The 26357-nt window shown below is 36.7% G+C and overlaps 1 protein-coding gene across 1 annotated transcript in view; it reads left to right on the top strand.

Annotated features, from left to right (window-relative positions):
* Positions 1-26357, top strand: part of CNTN5 (contactin 5) — a 1555907-nt gene that overhangs the window by 647404 nt on the left and 882146 nt on the right. The window contains exon 3 of the mRNA XM_043481782.1: positions 25220-25344. Within this exon, the coding sequence (XP_043337717.1) occupies positions 25220-25344 (125 nt within the window). The remainder of the gene's footprint in view (positions 1-25219; positions 25345-26357) is intronic.

Below are 26357 nucleotides of genomic sequence, written 5' to 3'. Positions count from 1 at the left end.
ATGAGGCAAGTGCTCGGGGCTGGTGCACTAGGATGACCCAGAGGGATGGGATGTGGAGGGAAGTGGAGGGGGGTTCAGGATGGGGAACACATGTAAATCCATGGCTGATTCATGTCAATGTATGGCAGAAACCACTACAATATTGTAAAGTAATTAGCCTCCAACTAATATAAGTAAATGAAAACAAAAAATGTATGAGCCAGTCATAACAGCCTAAAAATGTCAATATACAATGAACCTATATAAGGAATATTTATTTATTCAGGGTTGCTCTAGTAGATATCATACAAAATAAATTAAATGAATATAATTGTGATTTTTTAACATTTCCAAAATATCCTGAATCAATATGTTTGAGAACATCAGCTATTAAAAGATGTATATTTAAACATATTAATTAAATATGCTACTTATCCAATGTAGAATCATTGCAGCAGATTATGTTGGTGTTGTGCTAAGAAAATAATGAAATTGTGACCTGCTTGTGGAGATGGGAAATGTCAATAGCTTAGTTGTTTTTTTTTTTTTTTTTAATAGCTTAGTTTTTTAAGTATCAGAATGAGTTGCAAATACATGGATAATATCAAGAAACTTGGACTCATTAAACACATATCTCATCTAACTTTGTGGGATAATGCATTTTAGATATTTCTCTTTAAGAACCAGAGTTTGTGTGAGCAGAGAAAAGTGAAAAGGGCATAGATCAATTAGCTTACTAATGTTTATACATTTACTCCTCACAATATACTTATAGTGAATATCATGCTATAATAAATATAAGAAAATATACTCTTTGTGACTGGAGGAGGGCTGAAGGAGTGGCAATCCTCTCCATATTCTTGCCTGGAGCGTCTCATGAATGGAGGAGCCTGCCTGGCCACAGCCCACGGGGTCGCAAAGAGTCAGACGTGACTGAAGCGACTTAGCCTGCACTCACTATTTGTGGACTATTGTATTAATGGGGGTTTTCAGAGAATCAGAAGATATATATACATACAACAGAAAGAAGAAGAGAGAGATTATAAGGAATCAGCTCTCCTGATTATGAAAGTAATCAGTAGGTATTAATAAAAAATTAAAATAGTTATAAATCCAGCAAAACATGTCATGATTCATATGCTGAAAATTATCAAATGTGGTGAAGAACTTAAAAGGGGATATAATAACAGGAGACACATACCTTGTTCATTGACAGGAAGAATCAACATAGTACAGATGCCAAATATCTGCAAATCTATGAGTGTAACGTAACTCCTATCACAAGCTGTGCACAAGTTTCTTGTAGATACAGAAAATTTGCTTTAAGATTTATATGGAAAGTCACAGAAGCTGAATAGCTAAAACAACTTTGAAAAAGAATAAGGTGAAAATAATCACTCTTCCTTATTTTAGGCTTAATATAAAGATACACCAATCAAGGCAGTGGGACAACGGACAGACACCTAGGTCACTGGAAAAGAAACAGAATATAGAAATACACCCACAAAAATATGCCAGGCTTATTTTTATAAACAGTGCAAAAGAACTTAATAGAGAAGAGTAACTTTGTTTCGACAAATGGTGCTAGAACAACTTTATATCCTTTGGGACTTAGGACTAGGTGAACAGTCTTTAGACTTGACTCCAAAAGCACAATTCATAAAAGGAACTATAGATAAATTGAACCTCTTCAATGGCTTTGGTCTATAAAAGGTCATGTTAAGAGGATGAAAAGACAAGCTACAGACTGGGAGAAATATTTGTCAAGTAAACCATATATCTGATAAAAGGCCTGTGTTTAGCATTTATAAAGAACTTTTAAAGTTCAATAGTGAAAATATAAACACCCTAGATAGAAAATGAGTAAGAAATACAGACATTACACTGAAGAACATATATAAATGGAAATTCAGAATATAAAAAATTCAGAATATCAAAATCATTGACCGTTAAAGCAGTGAAAAATAAAGCCAGTATGAATTATTATTAATACTATACATCAACTGGGGCTTCCCTAGGGACTCAGATGGTAAAAAAAATGCCTGCAATGCAGAAGACCCAGGTTCGATGCCTGGGTTGGGAAGATCCCCTGGAGAAGGGAATGGATCCCCACTCTAGTATTCTTCCCTGGAGAATGTCATGGACAGAGGAGCCTAGGGTGCTACAGTCCATGGGGTTGCAAAGAGTCAGGTGTGGCTGAGTGACAAACATTTTCACTTTCATGTATCAACTGGAATAGCTAAAATTAAAGATAATAATAATTAAAACCAAAACTTGATTAGAATACAGAGAAATGGATCCCTCAGTATTTCTGATGAGAATTTAAAATGTATGACCATTCTGAAAAAATAATTTGGTATTTTTTTTAATTGAAAGTGGATTTAACAGATGACCCAGCAGTTGCAGTCTTGCTCACTTATCCCAAAGAAATAAAAAGACATGCATACTTAAAAACCTTTACAAATATGTCAATAGTAGTTTCATTTACAATATCCCAAACTGGAAACAACCCAGATGTTCTTCAGTGGATGAATAGGTAAACCAATTATGATAAATCCACACCATAAATTGCAGTTCAGCAATGCAGAGGATTACATGCAACAACTTAGACAAACCTCTAGAGGGAAGTATGCTTAGTGATAAGCCAATATCAAATAGTTTCCTGCCCAATGATTCTATTTATATAACACTCTTGAAATAATGTAATTATTGAGATGGAAAACAGATTAGTGGCTTCTGGGGATTAGACTTAAAATATTATAAAATATTAGAGGAGGTTAAAAAGGGTAGCATGATGATGCCTTCTGGTGATGGAACAGTTCACTTGATCGGGGTGGTAGTTACATGACACCCATCATTGTTGTTGTTTAGTCACTAAGTCGTCTGACTCTTTTGTGACTCCTTGGGCTGTAGCCCACCAGGCTCCCCTGTCCATAGGATTTCCCAGGCAAGAATCCTAGAGTGGGTTGCCATTTCCTTCTCCAGGGGAATTTCCCCATACAGGGATCAAACCTATATCTCCTGCATTGGCAGGCAGTTTCTTTACCACTAAACCACCTGGGAAACCCTACATGATACTACACATGTGATAAAGTTGTATAGAAGTACACACACACTCCGCAGATGAGAGCATGCAGTGTGTTGAAATTTGAGTAAACTCTCTAGACTGTACCAATACCGTCTGTGGTTTTTAGAGTTCTATAGCTATGCAAGATGCTAGCGATTAACAACAGGGGAAGAGAGGTAAAATCTGCACAGGACTCAGGGCCTTTCTGTACATTTTTTTACAACTACTTGTGAATCTATAATTATTTCAAAACAGGTAGTGTTTAAAAACTGTTGCAATATGTGATACGCTACTTACTTTAGATTATGAAATGAATCAATCTGCTTATTTTTCCCTAAGTTTTTTAGTTCACTTATATGAAAACTCAAGAACATCTTCCCCAAACAATAAAATAATATCTTGTTGACTTGTTAAAATGTAAAAAGGTGCAAAATTATTACTATACTTGAGTCTGAGAAATATATAAATTTAATACTTTTTAAGGATTCAGACTATCCTAGAGTAGCTATAAATATTTTGAATACAAACTAAGCTTCCAATGTAACTCTACAAAAAAGTTACCATTCCAATTCTCTCAGACACCAGACTATGATAATCCATTTTTACTCAACTGCCAAAAACTGAAGCAGTCCCTTGGGACCCCTGTCTGCTAAGGCTGCGATACACAGTCTCTGAACATCATAGTCCTGGCAAGTTCTAGACACTTGTATATTCTCCCCTGAATTATCTGGTAGGAGGAGTAGGATTAATTGAACTATATTTTTGTCCTTGATAACTTATGTTTGCAGCTATGTGAACTGTAGCAAATGTTTGATTCTGAAGTAAATGTTGAGAAAATTGAAAATTAAGAATTCTCAAAGTCGTTTGATTGAGGGGAACAATGTGAGGAAACTGTAATGCTCATTTGGAGGTTTTAGACATTTTGCTATGAGACTCCAAACACCTTAGTGAAATCAGGTAGCTAGGCCTTGAGAGTCTAGAAAAGCAAGTGCTGCCATGACTGAGTACACTAAGGCGGGAGAGAGGCAGGGACGTGGCTTTGTCCAGAATTTAGGTTTCTTCACTTTCCTTCCTCGTCTCTATTGACTTGATCATGTCCCTTTTCAGTAGTTACCATGGGGGGAAAAAAGCAGTAATAATCAATCTGATTAAAGTTTTGAGATATAAAAAACCCACTGCAATTCCCTGTTGTTGTTCAGTCCCTAAGACGTGTCTGACTCTTTGCGACCTGATGAACTGCAGCACACCAAGCTTCTCTGTCCTTCACCATCTGCTAGAGGTTGCTCAAACTCATGTCCATTGAGTCGGTGATGCCATCCAACCATCTCACACTCTGTCATCCCCTTCTCTTCCTGCACTCAATCATTCCCAGCATTAGGGGTTTTTCCAATGTATTAGAGCTTCAACTTCAGTATCAGTCCTTCCAATGAATATTCAGAGTTGATTTCCTTCAGGATGGACTGGTTTGATATCCTTGCTGCCCAAGGGACTCTCGAGTCTCCTCTAATGCCACAGTTCAAAAGTGGCAATTCTTGGGTACTTAGCCTTCTTTATAGTCCAGCTCTCACATCCATACATGACTTCTGGAAAAACCAAAGCTTTGGTTATATGGACCTTTGTTTGCAAAGTGATGTCTCTGGTTTCTAATCCACAGTCTAAGTTTGTCATAGCTTTTCTTTCAAGGAGGAAGTGTCTTTTAATTTTGTGTCTGCAGTCACCATCTGCAGGGCTTTTGCACCCCAAAATCTGACACTGTTTCCAATTTTTCCTGCTCTATTTGCCATGAAGTGTTAGGACTGGATGCTATGATCTTAGTTTTTTGACTGTTGAGTTTTAAGGTAGCTTTTTCACTTTTCTCTTTCACCTTCATCAACAGGTTCTTTTGTTCTTCTTCACTTTCTGCTATCAGGGTGATATCAGCTGAGGTTGATGGTATTTCTCCTGGCAATATTGATTCCAGCTTGGGATTCATCCAGCCTGGCATTTCACATGATGTGCTCTGCATAGAAGTTAAATAAGTATGGTGACAATATACATCTTGATGCTCTCCTTTCCCAATTTTGAATCAGTCTGTTGTTCCAGGTCTGGATCTAACTATTGCTTCTTGATTTGCATTTAAGTTTCTCAGGAGGCAGGTAAAGTGGTTTGATACTCACATCTCTTTAAAAATGTTCTGCAATTTTTGTGATTTATATAGTCAAAGGCTTTTACATGGTCAATAAAGCAGAAATATATGTGTTGGTTTTTTTTTTTTCCTGAAATTCTCTTGCTTTTTCTATGATCCAACTGATGCAGGCAATTTGATCTCCAATCCTTCTGCCTTTTCTAAATCCAGTTTGAACAGCTGTAAGTTCTTTGTTCATATACTGGTGACACCTAACTTGAAGACTTTCGAGCATTAACTTGCTAGCGTGTGAATTGTGTGCAATTGTGCAGTAATTTGAACATTCTTTGGTATTGCCTTCTTTGGGATTGGAATGAAAACTGACCTTTTCCAGTTATGTAACCACTGCTGACCTTTCCAAATTTGCTTGCATATGAGTGAAGCACTTTATCAGCATCATTTTTTAGGATTTGAAATAGTTCTGCTGGAATTCCATCACTTTGACTGTGTTCATAGTAATGCTTCCTAAGGCCCACTTGACTTCATACACCAGAATGTCTGGCTCTAGGTGAGTGACCACACCATCATGGTTATCTGTATCATTAAGACCTTATTTGTACAGTTCTTCTGTATATTCTTGCCCCTTCTTCTTACTGTCTTCTGCTTCTGTTATGTCCATACCATTTCTGTCATTTATTGTGCCCATCTTCGCATGAAATATTTCCTTGGTATCTCCAATTTTTCTTGAAAAGACCTCCTTGTACTTCCCTGTAGTCGCTCTTTTTAAACTCACTGTTTCTCTATAAGTTCCCTGTCAACAACATAGAAAACCACACTTACACATTATTGGGGAATGGCAAGTAAAATTCCACCTAGGAGCTACTTAATATATTATAACAAATTGTTCATTGTATGGAGGGCTTCCCATGTGGCTCAGTGGTAAAGAATATTTCTACCAATGCAGGAGACACAGGAGATGCAGGGTTGATCCCGGGGTAAAGGAGAACCCCTTGATTAGGAAATGGCAACCCACTCCAGAGTTGTTGCCTGGAGACTTCCATGGACAGAGGAGCATGGTGCGGTTGCAAAGAGTCTGATACAACTGAGCGACTGAGCATGCATACACATTACATGGGATACGTTTCCAAGTTTTTGTTTGTTTCTTTCTTTGGTTTTCTTTCTTTCTTTTTTTTTTTTAATCAGCCCTATTTTACTTGTCTTTTGAGAGTTTAAATATTTCAGAGGAAAGGATTTAATATGGAAATGAAGAACATTGTATACGATTCCTGAGGGGACTGCTATTAGCTGTTTCAAATGTTGCCTTGGAATTATCTACAATTCCCATTTTAACCATGTGCCTATAACAAGGCATTGTTTAAATGCAGTTTAGCCCTGTGGTATCAACTGCCAGATGACGATAATGATTCAAAGTGCAATTTTCTGAGGAGATACAGGTTCAATTTTAAGTGAATCATTAAAAACTTAATTTAACCAAGATTAAGTGAGCACAATGATGCTTATTTTAAATGTCTTCAAAAGAGTGTTGTTTTCATATTTAAATAAATTAGAAGAAAATTAAATACCAAGATGAATAATGGCTCCATCTATCTTGCTAGAGACAATGACTCTAAAATCGTATTCATACCATGTAGTTACGTAAAGGAAACCTTCAGGACTCGAAATCCTTTGGGCTTCCACAGTATCTACACTGTCCTACCTGTCAAGCCATCACAACTCCCTCTCAGAGGTTTCCTTTATTTCATCAGAAATCAAATTTACTCTTCTTAAATATTTGCCACCTCCCACCATTTGGTGGAAAGAATATATGCACCTGAAATTATGCATTTAAAACTCTTTTACACAGAATTTATTTCACCTACCTTCCCATGTGGAACCCTGAACACGGGCTCTCACTGTTTGTTTTCCAGGATTGGCTGCAATAACTCAGGTCTCCTTTTCCATCATTACATTTAGTCCTTCACTGAGGTCCTGTTATTGGAAGAAATCAGATTTTACGTTCCATTCATTTTCACAAGAACCTCTCCTAAAATATGTGAGAATGTATTCTCTTAAACTCTCCAACAACTGTGAATTTAAAATAGATTTGCTTGTCAGTAGAAAATGGAAAATGAAACTTGCAAATAATATGAAGCTCTCTATACCAGAGAGCTAATCCCTAAGCTGACGTTAAATTATGGAGATATGCAAGTGCCATCGCCTTTCCATGTCTGTTTTTCGGTTTGTACAGTGTCATTTGTCCCTGCGCACTTTGTATGGCAGAACTAGATATTATTGGAAAGTGAAAACTTTAGAAACAAAGTGTGTGTTAGAAATAGTTTATACTTGTTATGACGTTTTTATTACATTTCAAACTACTTTCTCAAACCTATGAGTACTTTGCAATCTGGCCCTATGTAACTCACTGATTTGATTCCCTACCTCTCTCCCTACAGCCATTCTGACCATATCGCTGTTGCCTAATACTTCAAATACATTTTTAAATTAAGACGTGCATGCCCTCAATTAAGACATTTAACAATGTCTTTCGTTCCTTCCTAGCTAATTTGAAATAAGGCATTTTATGCCTAGGAACGTGTGGGCAAACATTTTTTGGAAGATACACAGTACAAATAGGACTTGCAAATGAAAAATTATTTCCGTAACCTGGGCTCCTAAATAGTTGAGGTGGAGTAGTAGATGATATGACAAGATTCACACTTTGAGTGAAACTGTCCAAAACCTCAAAGGTTAGACTAAACAATTAGTTCAGTTCAGTTGCTCAGTCGTGTCTGACTCTTTGTGACCCCATGGACTGCAGCATACCAGGCCTCCCTGTCCATCACCAACTCCCAGAGTTTACTCAAGTTCATATCCATCGAGTCGGTGATGCCATCCATCCAACCATCTCTTCCTCTGTTAAACCCTTCTCCCGCCTTCAATCTTTCCCAGCTTCAGAGTCTTTTCAAATGAGTCAGCATTTCTCATCAGGTGGCCAAAGTATTGGAGTTTCAGCTTCCCCATCAGTCCTTCCAATGAATATTCAGGACTGATTTCCTTTAGTATGGACTGGTCGAATTTCCTTGCAGTCCAGGGTACTCTCAAGAGTCTTCTCCAAAACCACAGTTCAAAAGCATCAATTCTTCAGCCCCCAACTTTCTTCATAGTCCAACTCTCACATTGATACAAGATTACTGGAAAAACCATAGCCTTCACTATACAGACCTTTGTTGGCAAAGTAATATCTCTGCTTTTTAACTTGCTGTCTAGGTTGGTCATAACTTTCCTTACAAGGAGTAAGCATCTTTTAATTTCATGGCTGCAGTCACCATCTGCAGTGATTTTGGAGCCCCCCCACAAAATTCAGTCACTGTTTCCCCATCTATTTGCCATGAAGTGATGAGACCAGATGCCATGATCTTAGTTTTCTGAATGTTGAGCTTTAAGTCAACTGTTTTCACAGTCCTCTTTCACTTTCATCAAGAGGCTCTTTAGTTCCTCTTCACTTTCTGCCATAGGGTGGTGTCATCTGCATATCTGAGGTTATTGATGTTTCTCCTGGCAATCTTGATTCCAGCGTGTGCTTCATCAGCCCAGTGTTTCTCATCTTAAAACCGAAACCATTTAGGTTTCTGTTTTATAGGACATGTGGCAAGCTGTGCATGTGCTGAATTCTGAGTAGAAGTTTTTAAATAGAAAAATTTTATGTATTACTCAACAGTGGAAGGTGGTAAATGTTTATACTGAATATAGATTTGTTTTCTGACATTTAAAATAACTGTTTTGTTAGCTAAGTTAGAAAATTAACATTTTATGAAATTATAAAATTAATATCTTATGTTCCTTCTGACTATAAATTATTGAACTATTTAATAACTTCATTTACTTCTGTCCTGATTTTTATGCTACTGTCTTCATATATTTTAATTTGATTTGCCTCACATTTTACTTCACAAGTCATAATTATTGTTGTTTGACTAGAACAATATTTGTTTTCCATTTATTGTCTTTTTCCTGGAGTTTTATTGAAAAGTAATTGACATGTATCTCTGTATAGCTTTAAGACACATGATATGATGGTTTGATTTACATATATTGTGAAGTGATTACCACAACAGCCTCAGCTAATATCCACCATCTCATATAGATACAATAAAAAGTGAAAGAAACAAAAGAAAATTCTCCCTGTGAGGTGTACTTTTAGGATTAACTCTCTTAACAACTTTCCTATATATCCGACAACAGTGTTGACTGTAGTAACCATGTTTTACATTACAGTCCCAGTACTTATTTGTCTTAAATCAGGAGCTTTTACCTTTTGACAAACTTCCTCTAATTCCCCTTATCTTCCCCCTCTCTGCCTCTGGTAATCACACATCTAATCTCTTTTCTATGAGTTTGTTATTGCTTGCTTGTTTTAGAGTTCACATATAAGTACAGTACTTTTTTTTCTTCCTGTCAGATGTATTTCACTTAGCATAATGTCTTCAAGGTCTGTCTATGTTGTCAAAAATAATAGAATTTCATCATCTTTTATGGCTGAATAATAATCAATAATAATCCTATATATGTTGTATACATTGTGGTAATATATATGTTGTATACATTGTGGTAATATATATGTTGTGAGATGTGTGTGTCTGTGTGGGTGTGTCTGTGTGTATATATAGCTGTGTTGTGCTAAGTCGCTTCAGCTGTGTCTGATTCTTTGTGACCCTAAGACTATAGCCTGTCAGGCTCTTCTGTCCATGGGATTCTGCAGGCAAGAATACTGGAGTGGGTTGCTGTGCCCTTCTCCTCATCTGGGGGATCTTACTGACCCATGGATCAAACCCATATTTCTAGTTTCCTGCATTGGCAGGTGGGTTCTTTACCACTAGCACCACCTGGGAAGTATATATATAAATTTCTTTACCCATTCATCTATCATTGGACATTTAGGTTGTTTCAATGTCTTGCCTATTGTAAATAATGCTACAATGAACATGGGGGTACAGTATCTTTTTAATTTAGTGTTTTGTTTCCTTTGTATAAGTCTCAGAAGTGAATTATGTTGTGGTTCTATTACTAATGGTTTTATGATCCTCCTACTCTTTTCCTAAAAGCTATGCAAATTTACAGTCGTGTCAGCAGTGTACAAGGATTTTGTTTTTCCCACACCCATGCCAGCATTTGTTATTTGTCTTTAATGATGGCCATTTTAATAGATATGCGGAGATATTTCACTGTGATTTCATTTTGCATTTCCCTAATGTTTAATGATGTTGTCCTTCTTTTTGTGTAGATGTCAGTTCAGTTCAGTTGCTCAGTCATGTCCGACTCTTAGTGACCCATGAAACGCAGCATGCCAGTCCTCCCTGTCCATCACCAGCTCCTGGAGTTTACCTAAACTCATGTCCATTGAGTTGGTGATGCCATCCAACCATCTCATCCTCTGTCGTCCCCTTCTCCTCCTGCCCTCAATCTTTCCCAACACCAGGGTCTTTTCAAATGAGTCAGCTCTGCATCAGGTGGCCAAAGTATTGGAGTTTCAGCTTCGACATCAGACCTTCCAGTGAACACCCAGGACTGATCTCCTTTAGGATGGACTGGTTGGATCTCCTTGCAATCCAAGGGACTCTCAATAGTCTCCTTCAGCACCACAGTTCAAAAGCATCAATTCTTCGGTGCTCAGCTTTCTTTACAGTCCAGCTCTCACATCCATACATGACTACTGGAAAAACCATAGTCTTGACCAGACAGACCTTTGTTGGCAAAGTAATGTCTCTGCTTTTTAATATGCTGTCTAGGTTGGTCATAACTTTCCTTCCAAGGAGTAAGCATCTTTTAATTTCATGGCTGCAGTCACCATCTGCAGTGATTTTGGAGCCCCCAAAAATAAAGTCAGTCAATGTTTCCACTGTTTCCCCATCTATTTGCCTTGAAGTGATGGGACCAGATGCCATGATCATAGTTTTCTGAATGTTGAGCTTTAAGCCAACTTTTTCACTCTCTTCTTTCAATTTCATCAAGAGGCTTTTTAGGTCTTCTTCACCTTCTGCCATATGGGTGATGTCATCTGCATATCTGAGGTTATTGATATTTCTCCTGGCAATCTTGATTGCAACTTGTGCTTCTTCCAGCCCAGCGTTTCTCATGATGTACTCTGCATATAAGTTAAATAAGCAGGGTGACAATATACAGCCTTGACATACTCCTTTTCCTATTTGGAACCAGTCTGTTTTTCCATGTCCAATTCTAACTGTTGCTTCCTGACCTGCATACAGATTTCTCAAGAGGCAGATCAGGTGGTCTGGGATTCCCATCTCTTTCAGAATTTCCCACAGTTTATTGTGATCCACACAGTCAAAGGCTTTGGCATAGTCAATAAAGCAGAAATAGAAGTTTCTCTGGAACTCTCTTGCTTTTTCAATGATCCAGTGGATGTTGCTAATTTGATCTCTGGTTCCTCTGCCTTTTCTAAAACCAACTTGAACATCTGGAAGTTCACAGTTCACGTATTGCTGAAGCCTGGCTTGGAGAATTTTGAGCATTACTTTACTAGCATGTGAGATGAGTGCAATTGTGCGGTAGTTTGAGCATTCTTTGGCATTGCCTTTCTTTGGAATTGGAATGGAAACTGACCTTTTCCAGTCCTTCATCCACTGCTGAGTTTTCCAAATTTGCTGGCATATTGAGTGCAGCACTTTTGCAGCATCATCTTTTAGGATTAGAAATAGTTCAACTGAAATTCCATCACCTCCACTAGCTTTGTTCCTAGTGATGCTTCCTAATGCCCACTTGACTTCACATTCCAGGATGCCTGGCTCTAGGTGAGTGATCACACCATCGTGGTTATCTGGGTTGTGAATATCTTTTTTGTATGGTTCTTCTGTGTATTCTTGCCACCTCTTCGTAATATCTTCTGCTTCTGTTAATTTCTTAATCTCTTCTTAATTTCTTCCACTTCTGTTAGATCCATACCATTTCTGTCCTTTATCGAGCCCTTCTTTGCATGAAATATTCCCTTGGTATCTCTAATTTTCTTGAAGAGATCTCTTGTCTGTCACATTCTGTTGTTTTCTTCTATTTCTTTGCATTGATCTCTGAGGAAGGCTTTCTTATCTCTCCTTGCTATTCTTTGGAACTCTGCATTCAAGTTGTTATCTTTCCCTTTGTCCTTTGCTTTTCACTTCTCTTTTTTTCACAGCTATGTGTAAGGCCTCCTCAGACAGTCATTTTGCTTTTTTGCATTTCTTTTTCTTGGTGATGGTCTTGATTCCTGTCTCCTGTACAATGTCAAGAAACTCTGCCCAGAGTTCATCAGGCACTCTGTCTATCAGATCTAGTCCCTTAAATCTATTTCTCATTTCCACTGTATAATCACAAGGGATTTGATTAGGTCATACTTGGATGGTCTAGTTGTTTTCCCCGTTTTCTTCAATTTAAGTCTGAATTTGGCAATAAGGAGCAGATGTTAGCCTTTCATATATCTTCTCTGGAAAAATTTTTCTTCAGACCCTGGGCTCATTTCATTTTTTAATTGCATTTTTTGCTATTGATTTATTGATATATGAGTTTTTGAATATATTTTGGAATATCCAAAGTATATATGAGAAGTTAATATAACCTCTCATCAAACACATGTTTGTAATGCTTTCCCATTCTGCAAAGAAAATGGGAAAATACTTTCACTTTGTTGAAGGCTTCTTTTGCTGTACAGAGCTGTTTAGTTTGAAGTAGTCCCGCTTGTATATTTTTCACTTTGTTGCTTGTGCTTAAGGTGTCATATGCAAAAAAATCATTTCCAAGACACATGTAAGCCAATCTTTTCTTAAATTTTCTCTCATATCATATTTTTATGCTCAATATTTTTTCAGGCACGCTATACTAATGTGTTATTTAAAATCATGGACTCTATACCCAGACTGCTGCTAAGTCACTTCAGTCGTGTCTGACTCTGTGTGATCCCATAGACAGCAGCCCACCAGGCTCCCCCATCCCTGGGACTCTCCAGCAAGAACACCGGAGTGGGTTGCCATTTCCTTCTCCACTATACCCAGACTACCTGCATATAAATCTTAAGCTTACGCTGTAAGGTCAGTTCAGTCACTCAGTAGTGTCCGACTCTTTGCGACACCATGAATCGCAGCACGCCAGGCCTCCCTGTCCATCACCAACTCCCGGAGTTTACTCAAACTCATGCCCATCGAGTCGGTGATGCCATCCAGCTATCTCATCCTCTGTCGTCCCCTTCTCCTCCTGCCCCCAATCCCTCGCAGCATCAGGGTCTTTTCCAATGCGCTAGCTCTTCACATGAGGTGGCCATAGTATTGGAGTTTCAGCTTCAGCATCAGTCCTTCCAATGAACACGGAGGACTGATCTCCTTTAGGATAGACTGGTTAGATCTCCTTGCAGTCCAAGGCTGTGTAATATTAGAAAATTTACTTAACTTTTTTATACCTCACATATATTGCCCTTAAAATGAGAATATTAGGTTTATCTCATAGAGCTCTATGTATTGAATAAATTCCCAAAGTAAAGCACTTAGAATAGTTCCTGACATATAGTAAATATTATATGAGTTAGCTTCTGTTATGTTCCTTTTATATATTTTGGAGCTTCCCTCTGCAATTATTTTCCCCCTATCTGATGAATATCACTTTTTATTTTTCTCAGTAAAGATTTATTTTGAAAAATTCAGTTTCTCCCTCAGTTTTACTGAGATATAATTGACCTCTTAGATTTTGGTTGAGTAGAAAGAACTTTATTTAATTCATGTCCTTCAAGATAGTGTCACTGTTTTGAGTTACAAATTGACCATTACTTCTTTTTTATTGAAATATTTCAACATAAAATTTTATGTTAGTTTCAGGTGAACTACATGGTGATTTAACATTTGCATGCATCACAAAATGAATACTTCAATGTCTTTCAACAATCTGTCCCCATACAAAGTTAGTAGTATTATCAACAGTATTGCTTGTGCTGTATGTCTCAATCGTATATTTATTGTACAACTGGAAGTTTGTACCTCTCGATCACCTTTACCTATGTCACTCACCTACCCCACCTCTGGCAACTGTTTTCTGTATCTATGAGTTGGTATCTTTTTTTTTTGTTTGTTGTGCTTGTTTAGATTCCATATTTAAATGGGGTTATATACGGCATTTTTTTCTCTGACTTCTTTCACTTAGCATGATACCCTCTAAATCCATCTGTGTTGCTGCAAATTACAAGATTTCATTTTTAGCCAGAGTTTTATATATATATATATAAATTTTTATCTGATATATATACATCAGAGTTTTATATATATATATAATTAGTTTTTTTGGGGGATTTTTTTTTTTTTTTTGGAGAACATTCTTAACCAAACCATATGCCGTTCAGTTCATATCCTGGGTGTCACCTCCTCAGAAAGACCTTCTCGGACCACACATAGCTTCTCAGTCACACTGTCTAGATTTCCCAATATGTATGTGTGTGTGTGTGTGTGTGTGTGTGTGTGTGTGTGTGTTAAGTTGCTTCAGTCATGTCTGACTCTTTGAGACCCTGTGGACTGTAGCCTTGCCAGACTCCTATCTCAGTGAGATTCTCCAGGCAAAAATACTAGAGTGGATTGCCATGCCTCCAGGGGATCTTCCCAACCCAGGGATTGAACCTGTGTCTCTTACATCTCCTGCATTGGCAGGCAGGTTTTTACCACTAGTGCAACCTGGGAAACTTTGTATATATTTGTATATGCACACACACACACACACACACACACACACATATGCACATATATGTATAAACATATGTACATGTATGTATGATGCCAAGTTGCTTCAGTCACATCCAATTCTTTGCAAGCCCTATGGACCGTAGCCCACCAGGCTCCTCTGTTCACGAGATTCTCCAGGTAAGAACACTGGGGTGGGTTGCCATTTCCTCCTCCAGGGTATCTTCCCAACCCAGGGATGGAACTCATGTCTCTTATGTTCCTGCATTGGCAGGCAGGTTCTTTACCACAAGTGCCACCTGGGAAGCCCTGCACACACACACACACACATACATATATATATCACATCTTGTTTATCTATTCATCAATTTATATGCACTTAGATTGTTTTCATATCTTTACTGTTGTTAACAATGCTTCAATAATCATTGGGGGCACATATGTCTCTTCATATTAGTGTTTTTGTTTTCTTCAGATAAACATCCAGAAGTGGAATTTCTGGCTATTATAGTAGTTCACTTTTTAATTTTTTATGAAATTACTATAGTGTTTTCCACAGTGCTTATATCAACTTGCAATCCCACCAACAGGGCACAAGCATTTCCTTTTTTTCCTTATCATTGCTTGCTATTTGTCATCTTTTTAATTAATAGCCTCTCTGACAGATGTGAAGTAATATATCATTGTGGTTTTTATTTAAATTTTCCTGATGATTAGCAATGTTGGATATATTTTCACATGCCTGTTGGTCGCCTGTGTATGTTCTTTGGAAAAATGTCTAACTCAAAATGAATTAAAGACTTAAATGTAAAACCTGACATTGTAAAACTCCTAGAAGAAAACATAAGCAATATGATCTTTAACATTGATCTTAGCAATAGTTTTTGATCTGTCTCCTAAAGCAAGGACAACAATGCAAAGATAAACAAATGGCACTGCATCAAACTAAAAAGCTTTTTCACAGTGAAGGAAACTCAACAAAATGAAAAAAAATTACCTACTGAATGGGATAAGATATTTGCAAACAACATATCTATAAAAGTGTTAATATCCAAAATGTATTGGTCTTCCCTGGTTGCTCAGCAGTAAAGAATCTGCCTGCAGTGCGGGAGACACAGGTTCCACACCTGGTCTGGGAAGATCCCCTGGAGAAGGAAATGACTACGCACTCCAGTATTGGTACCTGGGAAATCTTATGATCAGAGCAGCCTGACAGGTTACAGGTCCTGGGGTCACAAAGAGTCAGACACGACTGAACAATAAAGTACCACCACCATCGAAAATATATAAATAACTCATTCAACTCAATACCATACAAACAAACAAGCACAACAACTCAATTTTTAAAAAATGGGCAGATGACCCAAGTATACATTTTTCCAATGAAGACATTCAGATTGACAGCTCCTTCTTACTGACACATTATTCTGATGCTTTTCAGATTCCATTGCTACTGTCGTTGACTCAAATGTGAGTCTGATTTTCATATTTTTATTATGAAGGATTCTTTTAACCTCTGGCTCTTTTTTGTCTTGAGTGTTCAGCATTTTGACTACAATTTGTCTTAATTCTTCTTGCTTTTTTCCCCTACTCTTATAAATTTTAAAATTGATAAATTTCATCAGTTCTGGAAAATTTTAGCAAGTGTCTGTTTCTTCCCATATTTTTCATCCTATTATTTTTCTCTTTTTGGAAATTTATTTGGGTATATAAAATATTCTTACAATATGCTTCATTCTCTTGACCTTCTTGTCTTATTTTCCATTGATTTCCTGGCTACTTTCTAGATAATTTCTTCATCTCTATTTCTTTCTTTTTTTTTTTTTTGCATTATGCCAATGTCTTTATATTTAAAAACGGATCAAATACATTTAATTGATGATTTGTGTCAGAAAAGTAAAATGTCATTTCTTTGCAGGTCAGATTCTGACCTTTATTGCTTCATTTGATTCTCATTTATTGTGTTTTGTTTGCCTGTATATGTTGTGAATATGGATTATTAACTTTTCACCAAGAATTCTTTGTTTTCCTTTCCATTCAGTCTCATGATTTAAGACTGAGTTTTTTTCCTTTACTATTCTCTAGGTAGAGTATCCCTCTGGAGAGATATTTCTCATTCACCTTCACTATAATCTTGAGGACTTCCTTGGTGGCTCAGACAGAAAAGAATCTGCAATGCAGAAGACCTGGGTTTGATCGCTGGGTTGGGAGGATCCTCTGGAGAAGGGAATGACTACCCACTCCAGTACTTTTTGCCTAGAGAATTCCATGGACAAAATCCCAGATACAAGGAGTTTCCTACTTGAAGACCCATTTTATGTGGGCCCTAGGCTTTGAGTTTGGTCCCATTCTCCCAAAGAAGTTGTGAACATCAGCCTAATGTTCAGTGAAATTTGATGAATAGTCTCACAGTGAAAGTTACCTTCATTTTTCAACTTGCTATTTGTAGTTAGTTTTGATCTTTAATAAGTTATTCCTTTTAAATTAGTTCATTGAAGCATTTAAAATATTTTATAATATATTTTATATTATCTGTACAAGGTTGTGGCTCAGATGGTAAAGAATTTGGCTGCAATGTGGGAGATCTGTGTTTGATCCCTGGGTTGGTAAGATCCCCTGGAGAAGGGAAAGGCTACCCACTCCAGTATTCTTGCCTGGAGAACTCCATGAACAGAGGAGCCTGGCTGGTTGCAGTCCATGGGGTTGCAGAATTGGACACAACTGAGCAACTAACACCTCACTACTTCCAAACTTACTGAAGGGAAATCTGTTTTGATCCTAACTTAAGTCTTGTCAGAATTTTCATGGAAGCTGGTGTCAGACTCAATTAGCCACAGTTCCACCTCCATCCTTTCCTTATACCAATCACCAGGCAACAGAGATTACAAAATATTTCTGACACCAAATTCCTAGTGTGATTGTCATTTATTTTTTTCTTGTCCCTGTCTCCATTAAGTATACTATGTAGTATTAATTACTGTTGAGTCATATCTTTCTCTACCCTTGTGTTTTAAATAAAAATAAAATTAAAAGTTGGCTTGAAGTCTCAGAAGACTAGTGCTGACCCTTAAAACTTTCCTGTACGTTTTGCCACAGACAGATCAACAGATCTCTAAAATATGTTGGGATCAAAAGAAATTCTTAGATGAGAAAAATAGACCTGAATTGTGATTAGCTACATACTACAGAAAACCATTTCTATGAAACAAACCTAGTGGAGGTGATGGAATTCCAGTTGAGCTATTTCGAATCCTGAAAGATTTTGCTGTGAAACTGTTGCACTCAATATGCCAGCAAATTTGGAAAATTCAGCAGTGGATGAAGGACTGGAAAAGGTCAGTTTTCATTCCAATCCCAAAGAAAGGCAATCCCAAAGAATGCTCAAACTACCGCACAAGTGCATTCATCTCACATGCTAGTAAAGTAATGCGCAAAATTCTCCAAGCCAGGCTTCAGCAATACGTGAACCGTGAACTTCCAGATGTTCAAGTTGGTTTTAGAAAAGGCAGAGGAACCAGAGATCAAATTGCCAACATCTGCTGGATCATCAAAAAAGCAAGAAAGTTCCAGAAAAACATCTATTTCTGCTTTATTGACTACGCCAAAGACTTTGACTGTGTGGATCACAATAAATTGTGGAAAATTTTTCAAGAGTTGGGAATACCAGACCATCAGACCTGTCTCTTGAGAAATCTGTATGCAGGTCAGGAAGCAACAGTTAGAACTGGACATGGAACAACCAACTGGCTCCTAATAGGAAAAGGAGTAGGTCAAGGTTGCATATTGTCACCCTGCTTATTTAACTTATATGAAGAGTACATCATGAGAAATGCTGGGCTGGAAGAAGCACAAGCTGCAATCAAGATTTCCAGAAGAAATATCAATAACCTCAGATATGCAGATGACACCACCCTTATGGCACAAAGTGAAGAGGAGCTAAAAAACCTCTTGATGAAAGAAAAGGAGGAGTGTGAAAAAGTTGGCTTAAAGCTCAACATTCAGAAAACTAAGATCATGGCATCTGGTCCCATCACTTCAAGGCAAATAGATGGGAAAACAGTGGAAACATTGGCTGACTTTATTTTTGGGGGCTCCAAAGTCACATCAGATGGTGATTGCAACCATGAAATTAAAGGACGCTTATTCCTTGGAAGGAAAGTTGTGACCAACCTGGATAGCATATTAAAATGAAAAGACATTACTTTGCCAACAAACATCCATCTAGTCAAGGCTATGGTTTTTCCAGTGGTCAGGTATGGATGTGAGAGTTGAACTATAAAGAAAGCTGAGTGCTGAAGAATTGATGCTTTTGAACTGTGGTGTCGGAGAAGACTCTTGAGAGTCCCTTGGACTGCAAGGAGATCCAACCAGTCCATCCTGAAGGAGATCAGTCCTCGGTGTTCACTGGAAGGACAGATGTTGAAGCTGAAACTCCAATACGTTGGCCACGTCATGCGAAGAGCTGACTCCTTGGAGAAGACCCTGATGCTGGGAGGGATTGGGGACAGGAGGAGACGGGACGACAGAGGATGAGATGGCTGGTTGGCATCACTGACTCGTTGGACATGGGTTTAGGTAAACTGTCAGAGTTGGTGATGGACAGGGAGGCCCGGTGTGCTGCGATTCATGGGGTTGCAAAGAGTCGGACACAACTGAGCGTCTGAATTGAACTAACTGACTGACTGAACTGACAGAAAACCATTAAAATATAATACCATCAATATATGTAAACACTATGAGCTCAGTCTTCCATCTACAACCCCCACCACCTTGTCCAGGATACAAAATATAATTTATAATCCTTGTGATTCACAGTGTCATAATTCATGCTGATTATTTTCGAAATGTGAATTCTGTGTATCCATCTCCTGACTTTGTTGCTTGGTCCTCAAAAGATATATGATAGCAAACATAACAAGGCCAACACACATTTGTTTTATTTTTTCTTGCTAGGTCTTCTGCTGCATTTTATTTTCTATTGTTTCATACAGGTGCTTTGGGCTAGAAAATTTCAAGGACATCTAGAATACAACTTCCCATTAAGTTTTTTTTTTTTTTTTAATGGTTCTTTTCTACAAGTCCCTGGCCTTACTTAACTGTTAAAGGTTATCTTCCAGCAAAAGTGCCACTAGCTTCAACCTTAGCAAGAATCATTGTTGAGGTGGAGAATAAATTACACAGAAAAAAAAAAACAAAAAAAACAGTTGATCATCTTACTGTTTTCACTAAAATTTATACCCAGCCTGTCAAATGCTAATTGGAACAGAACCTTACTCAATTTCTGTTGTTCTAACTTGCTAAGTAAATAAAAGCCTTTATTGCCCCTTTAAATGAAAATAATTTGTAGCTATTTAGAAGCTGATGGTTAAGTAAACACAGCTAGTTTACTCACTGCCACTGTGTAAATTGTATACTTACAAAGGTTCATTTTGTCTTATCTGTTTGTAGAGGTTGTAGATGTTGATATGATCAGATAATTCAAAGAAACATTACGGAAATCAATGACATATGAGTGTACCAAGAATGAGAGCATTAAAAAAAGATAAAGCACAAAACAAAATAAAAGCTAATAGTCTTGGACAAATAATAAAGAGTGACCTATGACATACTCTAGGTGTGTGTGAGATAACTGTATAAAATGAAACCTCAAGGATGCTGTCATTAGACAACTTCACATATCCTATACTACTCTAAAGAAATTAAAAAATTATATATGATGTATTACAGAGAAGACTTCTATTTAAAAGGACTTATATAATGTTCAGATAAAATAAAAAATTTTTCACCAGAATATTGAAAAACAGAAAAAAATCTCATTCCTATGTAATAAGATAGGTCAAATGATATAAGGCTAAATAGTATTAGTTAAATGACAACATTTAATGTGTGCATGTAAAATTTTAAACGATATTTTTTACTGATTTAATACCAGCCAAATTGTATCAGATAAGAGGGATTTCTTGAGACTTTTGTAGAAATAGCTCGGGAATTCTGTAAGAGATGATGTAGCTTGTAAGTCAACCCCAGCTCTGACTTTTACTAGTTGTATGATCTTGGGAAAGTTATCTTGATCAATAAGTAATGTCAAGTTAATAGAGGTTGTGTAAGTAAAGCCCATGATATAATGCCTCATATATAGGGTTTCATACATGGTAGCTGTTGTCAGTATTATGGAAATTTAGGGGATAATAATTTTTCTACTCGTATAAGTTTGTGCCAAATTATTTACTCAATAGAGGTTCCAGTTTATTCAATAATTATTATTCAAAACAGTAACTGAGTATCTACTAAAACCAACCGGATTCTCTTCTAGATGCTGGGTTTACAAAGATGAATGAGAAAAAAAAATCTTGCTTTCACTGATATCACATTCCAGTAGGATAAAAAGCTAATTTAAAAGTAAATAAATAAATATAACAACTTTAAGCATTAATGATTGGTAAGAAGAAAGTAGGGGCAGTGTAAAGAAAGCCAGTGACAGGGCTGACAGGAAGCAAGGGGTGGCTATTTTAAGGGGATTGAGAAAGACCTGATAAAGAGTCTTCACTGACTTAAAGCTCTATAGTCTGGAAAGAACTGATAGTGGAGGGGTCCAGGCAAAGGAAACTATGGGGACAAGGCTAAATGAGGAGCAGCAAGAAAGTCAGCTTGGTAGGAATCTAGGATGCCCAAAGGTGAAATCAGAAAGTTAGGCAGGGGCCAAGTTGGATTTGACCTTGAATGCTATATGAGGAATTTGGATTTTATTTTAAGAATAAACCACTGAAACAGGGAAAATATGTAGCCTGATTTATGTTTGAAAACATAATTCTGACTGCTGTGTGAATAACCAGTCAGAGGTCAAACTGAAGGAAACCTTTGATGTAAAAGAGAGAGAGATTGGTAGACGTTGATAGAAATCTCTCTCTCAATACCTTCCTCTCTTTATGCACACTCACATACACAGGCCGTTAACTAGGTAATTTCCTATATGTGTCTGTAAGAAGAAAAGCTAGCTTGCATTCACATGGCAGCATACTGTCACTTGATTTATTTTCATATAACATATGTTTAGCAATCCTATTTCAGACTCCAATTAAAGTGTGATGTTTTTAAATACTTGCCTATGCATTCAACTGCACAATGCATGTATTATTTATAATTTATGACCTAATACAAATACAATGATCTACTTATTTTTACTTCACCTGCAAATATTTGCATTAAATTAGGGAAAAATGCAAAGGAACAAGTCATTTCATACATTTTATTTGAATATCACAAGTGAAAATAGGTATGTATAATAAAATTGAAATAACCTATTTTAAAAAGTTTGTTTAAAAGAATATATCCAAATAGTCATATGTAATTTATTATTTATGACTTTTCAATCTCGACAAATAACAATTTAAGGTACAACTGTCAGTTTCCGTTAAGGTATTTCTAAAATATATGTCCTAATATGCTTTAGTAATATTTATTAACTGATTATAGTTTAACTTGTCATGTAGTAGGACATTAATGTATGTCTGATTATTTACATTATTTTATTACCTTGATACAAGTATTTTATTAAAGACATGGAATAAATGTGTTTTCCAGAGACGCATATACAAACTTATTTCAGATTATTTTATTTACTTTTTATTTTACTTGAGAGACAGAGTGAGAAGAAAGCAAATGAGCAAAAAAGAGACTGTTAGTTAGCCATCTTAAAAAAGAAAAGCTTTTGAAGGACTATCATTTTTTGTGTTTAAGCCCCAAAGACCAAGCAATGATGTTTGAAAATGAGTACACCCACACAACCACACACACAAACACAGGATATTTTTCTCTTTGAAGAAATTTTAACATAAAATGTATTCTTTTGGTTATAAAATTCACTATTCTTATTTGAAAACTTAAAAATGTGCCTGGAATATAAGGATTTTTCTGTAATGCCATGTTGAAAACGAAAACTGAACCTTAATGTCATCTATCAGCAACGCCTTCATGAACCTCACAACAATAACCTCTGTCCTCTGCCCTCTTACTTTGCCTTCACTCTGGGTTGGTTTTCTGACAGTGTGTCACTGACTGATACGGATTTATTCATGCATGTGCCCATTTCTGTCCCGTGCAAAAGTAAGGCATTTGTCTAAGCTCAATATCTCCTTGAATTTTTGCTGGACACTTCTGCACTATTCCCAGACCCTGTGTCCTTACCAGTGTGCTTCTCCTGATAGCTCTGCGCCTACACTACACTTGCATCGCCCTGCTCATTTGCCTCATCTTGTTTTTCAGTTGCTAAGTCATGTTCAGTTCTTTGCAACTCCACTGACTGTAGCCACTGGGCTTTTCTGTCCATGAGATTCTCCAGGCAAGAATACTGGAGTGGGCTGTGATTTCCTTCTCCAGGGAATCTTCCTGACCCAGGGATCAAACCTGCATCCCCTGCATTAGCCGGTAGAGTCTTTACCACTGAGACACCAGGGAAGCCCTTACTTGCCTCATAGCCCGTGGTTAACTTCTGTGTATGTGTGTGGGTGGTGTGTGACCATGTATGCATGCATGTGTGTTTTCTCTTTGACATTTGCAGTGTACAGCATATAAATGCTCTGAAAATATTTGCATTTTGATGAGTAATAAGACGTCAGAGTGAAAGTTGCTCAGTTGTGTCTGACTCTTTGCGACCCCATGGACTATACAGTCCAGGGAATTCTCCAGGCCAGAATACAGGAGTGGGTAGCCTTTTCCTTCTCCAGAGGATCTTCCCAACCCAGAGATCAAACCCAGGTCTTGTGCGTTGCAGGCAGATTCTTTACCAGCTGAGTCACAAGGAAAGCCCTGAGACATCAGAAGACATTGTAAATAGAGAAGGAAAGTACCAGTTTTCAAGATGTGGACTGAGCTCATCAAAATAGGTTAAGCAAAACTGTATTAATATCTCAGAACTCACACAGTTTGATAAAGACCTATTTTGTCATGGATCGATAATTCACTAATTTAAATATGCAGTTTTCATAAATCATAATTGTTATTCTAACAACTTTAAGTCTCTATTATGTGTGAAGTGCTGACTTTCTTCTTTCCTTTCTGGTAAAAAGCAGTGTATAAATAATGAAAATACTTTAAATTATAAAAATTAGTGATAAGGTCATTTTGTGCTTCAAACTGTATTTATTTCTGATATTTACTTGGAAAAAAAATGATGAAAAGTATCTTTCTGAAGAGGGTGTCTATGAAGCAAGTCTTATAACTTATTAACTTTTTTCTCCATTAGTGATCCCTCACCTTGTTGTTAAAGTAGATCTTGAAGGCTTAGATTTTAAAATATAAATGAAATGAAACTAACATTTGAGTGGAAGACTCACTAATGAGATTTCCCTCTTTGGGTCTGTCTATATTGAATTGACCTAACTAGGGTAAAAATGCTTTTCTATATTTTTAAGATGTTTCCTGAATGAAAGAGATGACCTGAAATTCTAATTCTATTGGGAAGAACCAGTTGCAAAGAAGCAATTGTTATTTAAAATCAACACACTGTACAGTTATTTCTCAATTTAGTTGCTTTTGGCCAAGGACACCGATGACTGACGCCTGAAAACTCAGACATTGCTTGTCTGTTGTAAGAGTTTCTAGTGCACATTTTCAAGTTTTTGAGGATTAACTTTTATGCTGGAACTTTGTATTTTCATGTTTATTGTGTGTTTCAGGACAGATAAAGGAATCAAGGGATATTAATGTGCTATACTAGTTATTGTTATAAAAATGGCATTAGACAAAAAGTGTTAAATATTCATGAAAATTCTTATTTCCCTTAGGTTCTGGCTAGCAAAGGATGCTGAGAAAATAACTCACAAAAAGAGGGAACTATAATACAGTACAGATAATCACAGTAGTTATAAACAAAGGCAGTTGACATTAATAATTAAATGAAAAAAATCCCTATGGAGGTTTAGATGAGCTACAGACACAATATGTAAAATCACTTGCTTAACTGATCATTAGTTATGTTCTAGATTAGAGGAGTATATATTAATGTAACTGGTTCTTCTACCCTATTTTTCTACTCCGGTAATTTGTCTAACATAATAAATATAGCTATTATACATTCCCTGTGAGAAGAAAATCATCCCCATTAGAACCTGATGTTTTTATTATCTGTGAGGGAGTATTCAATATAAATAAATGTGATAGGGAAGGTTTATCACTTTTCCAAAGTTTTTGTGTTGTGCATTCATTTTAATGGAAACTTTATTATTATTGTCAATATGCAAGTATATATTAATCTGACCTTGGCACTGGAAGTTATTTCTTTATTATGAGTTTTTTGGTTTCTGTTTGTTCGTCTTTTTGTTCATTTATTTTCTTTTCTCAATTTTTGAAACGTACTATCTGTCTCAACAGGGCATTTTTCAATGAAGAAACATCAGAGCCGCTAAATACACTGGGACACAGGCAATCCTCGTCACCAAGGATGGCTTCTTCTTGGAAACTTATTCTGTTTCTGTCAATCACTGGGTGTCTTTCAGGTAAGAAAGCCTGCCTTATGTATCAAATAAAAATATAAAGGTTTTCATTAAATACAGCCTCGGGTGTTCATTTAAACTTATATCATGATTCACCCTATACAACAGAAGAAGATAGAACAACCCTTAAACTTCTGTTAGCACTGCACATATAATAAGGTACGTAGAAAAATGTCATATAAATGTTAGTAAAATGAGTATCCATTCCATCTTATTGACTTTAACTTACAATCTAAACCATCATTATAAAATATGGGTAGAGACAATTGTGAGAACATGAGAAATAAGTGAATGGTTTCAGACATTCAAAGTTTAAATGAACACCCTGGTCCATCATGGTTATAGTTACTTAGAAAAGATACGGACTCTTTAAATACTATATCCTATCAGGTGCTTTCTGTGCGGTATCATCATCTTTTCTGATGAGCTGGTCTCCCTTTCCTCTTGTCAATACCATTCTCCTCTTGAACTGATAAAGTAACTGAGAGGAATGGGGGTGGATTTACAAGATGAAATAAAACATATTCAGCTAAAGATTGAATTTCAAATAAACAGCACATAATTACTTTAGTTCTAGTATGTTCCATGCAATATGTTATTTTGTCAAAATTGTAATTCTAACTGGTATCCAATGTTTTTATTAATAAATAATAAAATGATGATGCTAGATGGAGGAAGAGTGATAGATTGTAATATAACTCCAAAGTTTTATTTTCATGTACTGACCCAACTTATCCCCCCCACAATAAACTGTCACTTCAAAGGAGGTATTTTATCTTAGTCATGGAAAGCCAAAATTTGTCAGCCTGAGGTGGTGTCCTTGATGGCCTGATGGCTAGATTTGCAGCTCATAAGGGAATCTAGGTGCTGTTCTTTCCAGTGAAATGAGCCTGAGCTTGGAGGTAAGTTGCTATTCAAATACTATAGATGAAGACAAAAATGTTAGAAACAAAGGCCATTGCTAATTTTTACATAAGATTTGATCTTTAATCATCTATATTTAATACGAAGCATAT

Source organism: Cervus canadensis, chromosome 11, assembly GCF_019320065.1.
Source record: "Cervus canadensis isolate Bull #8, Minnesota chromosome 11, ASM1932006v1, whole genome shotgun sequence".
Lineage (NCBI taxonomy): Eukaryota > Metazoa > Chordata > Mammalia > Artiodactyla > Cervidae > Cervus > Cervus canadensis.
Note: the sequence above shows the minus strand (reverse complement) of the source record. Positions and strands in the feature narration are given on the sequence as shown.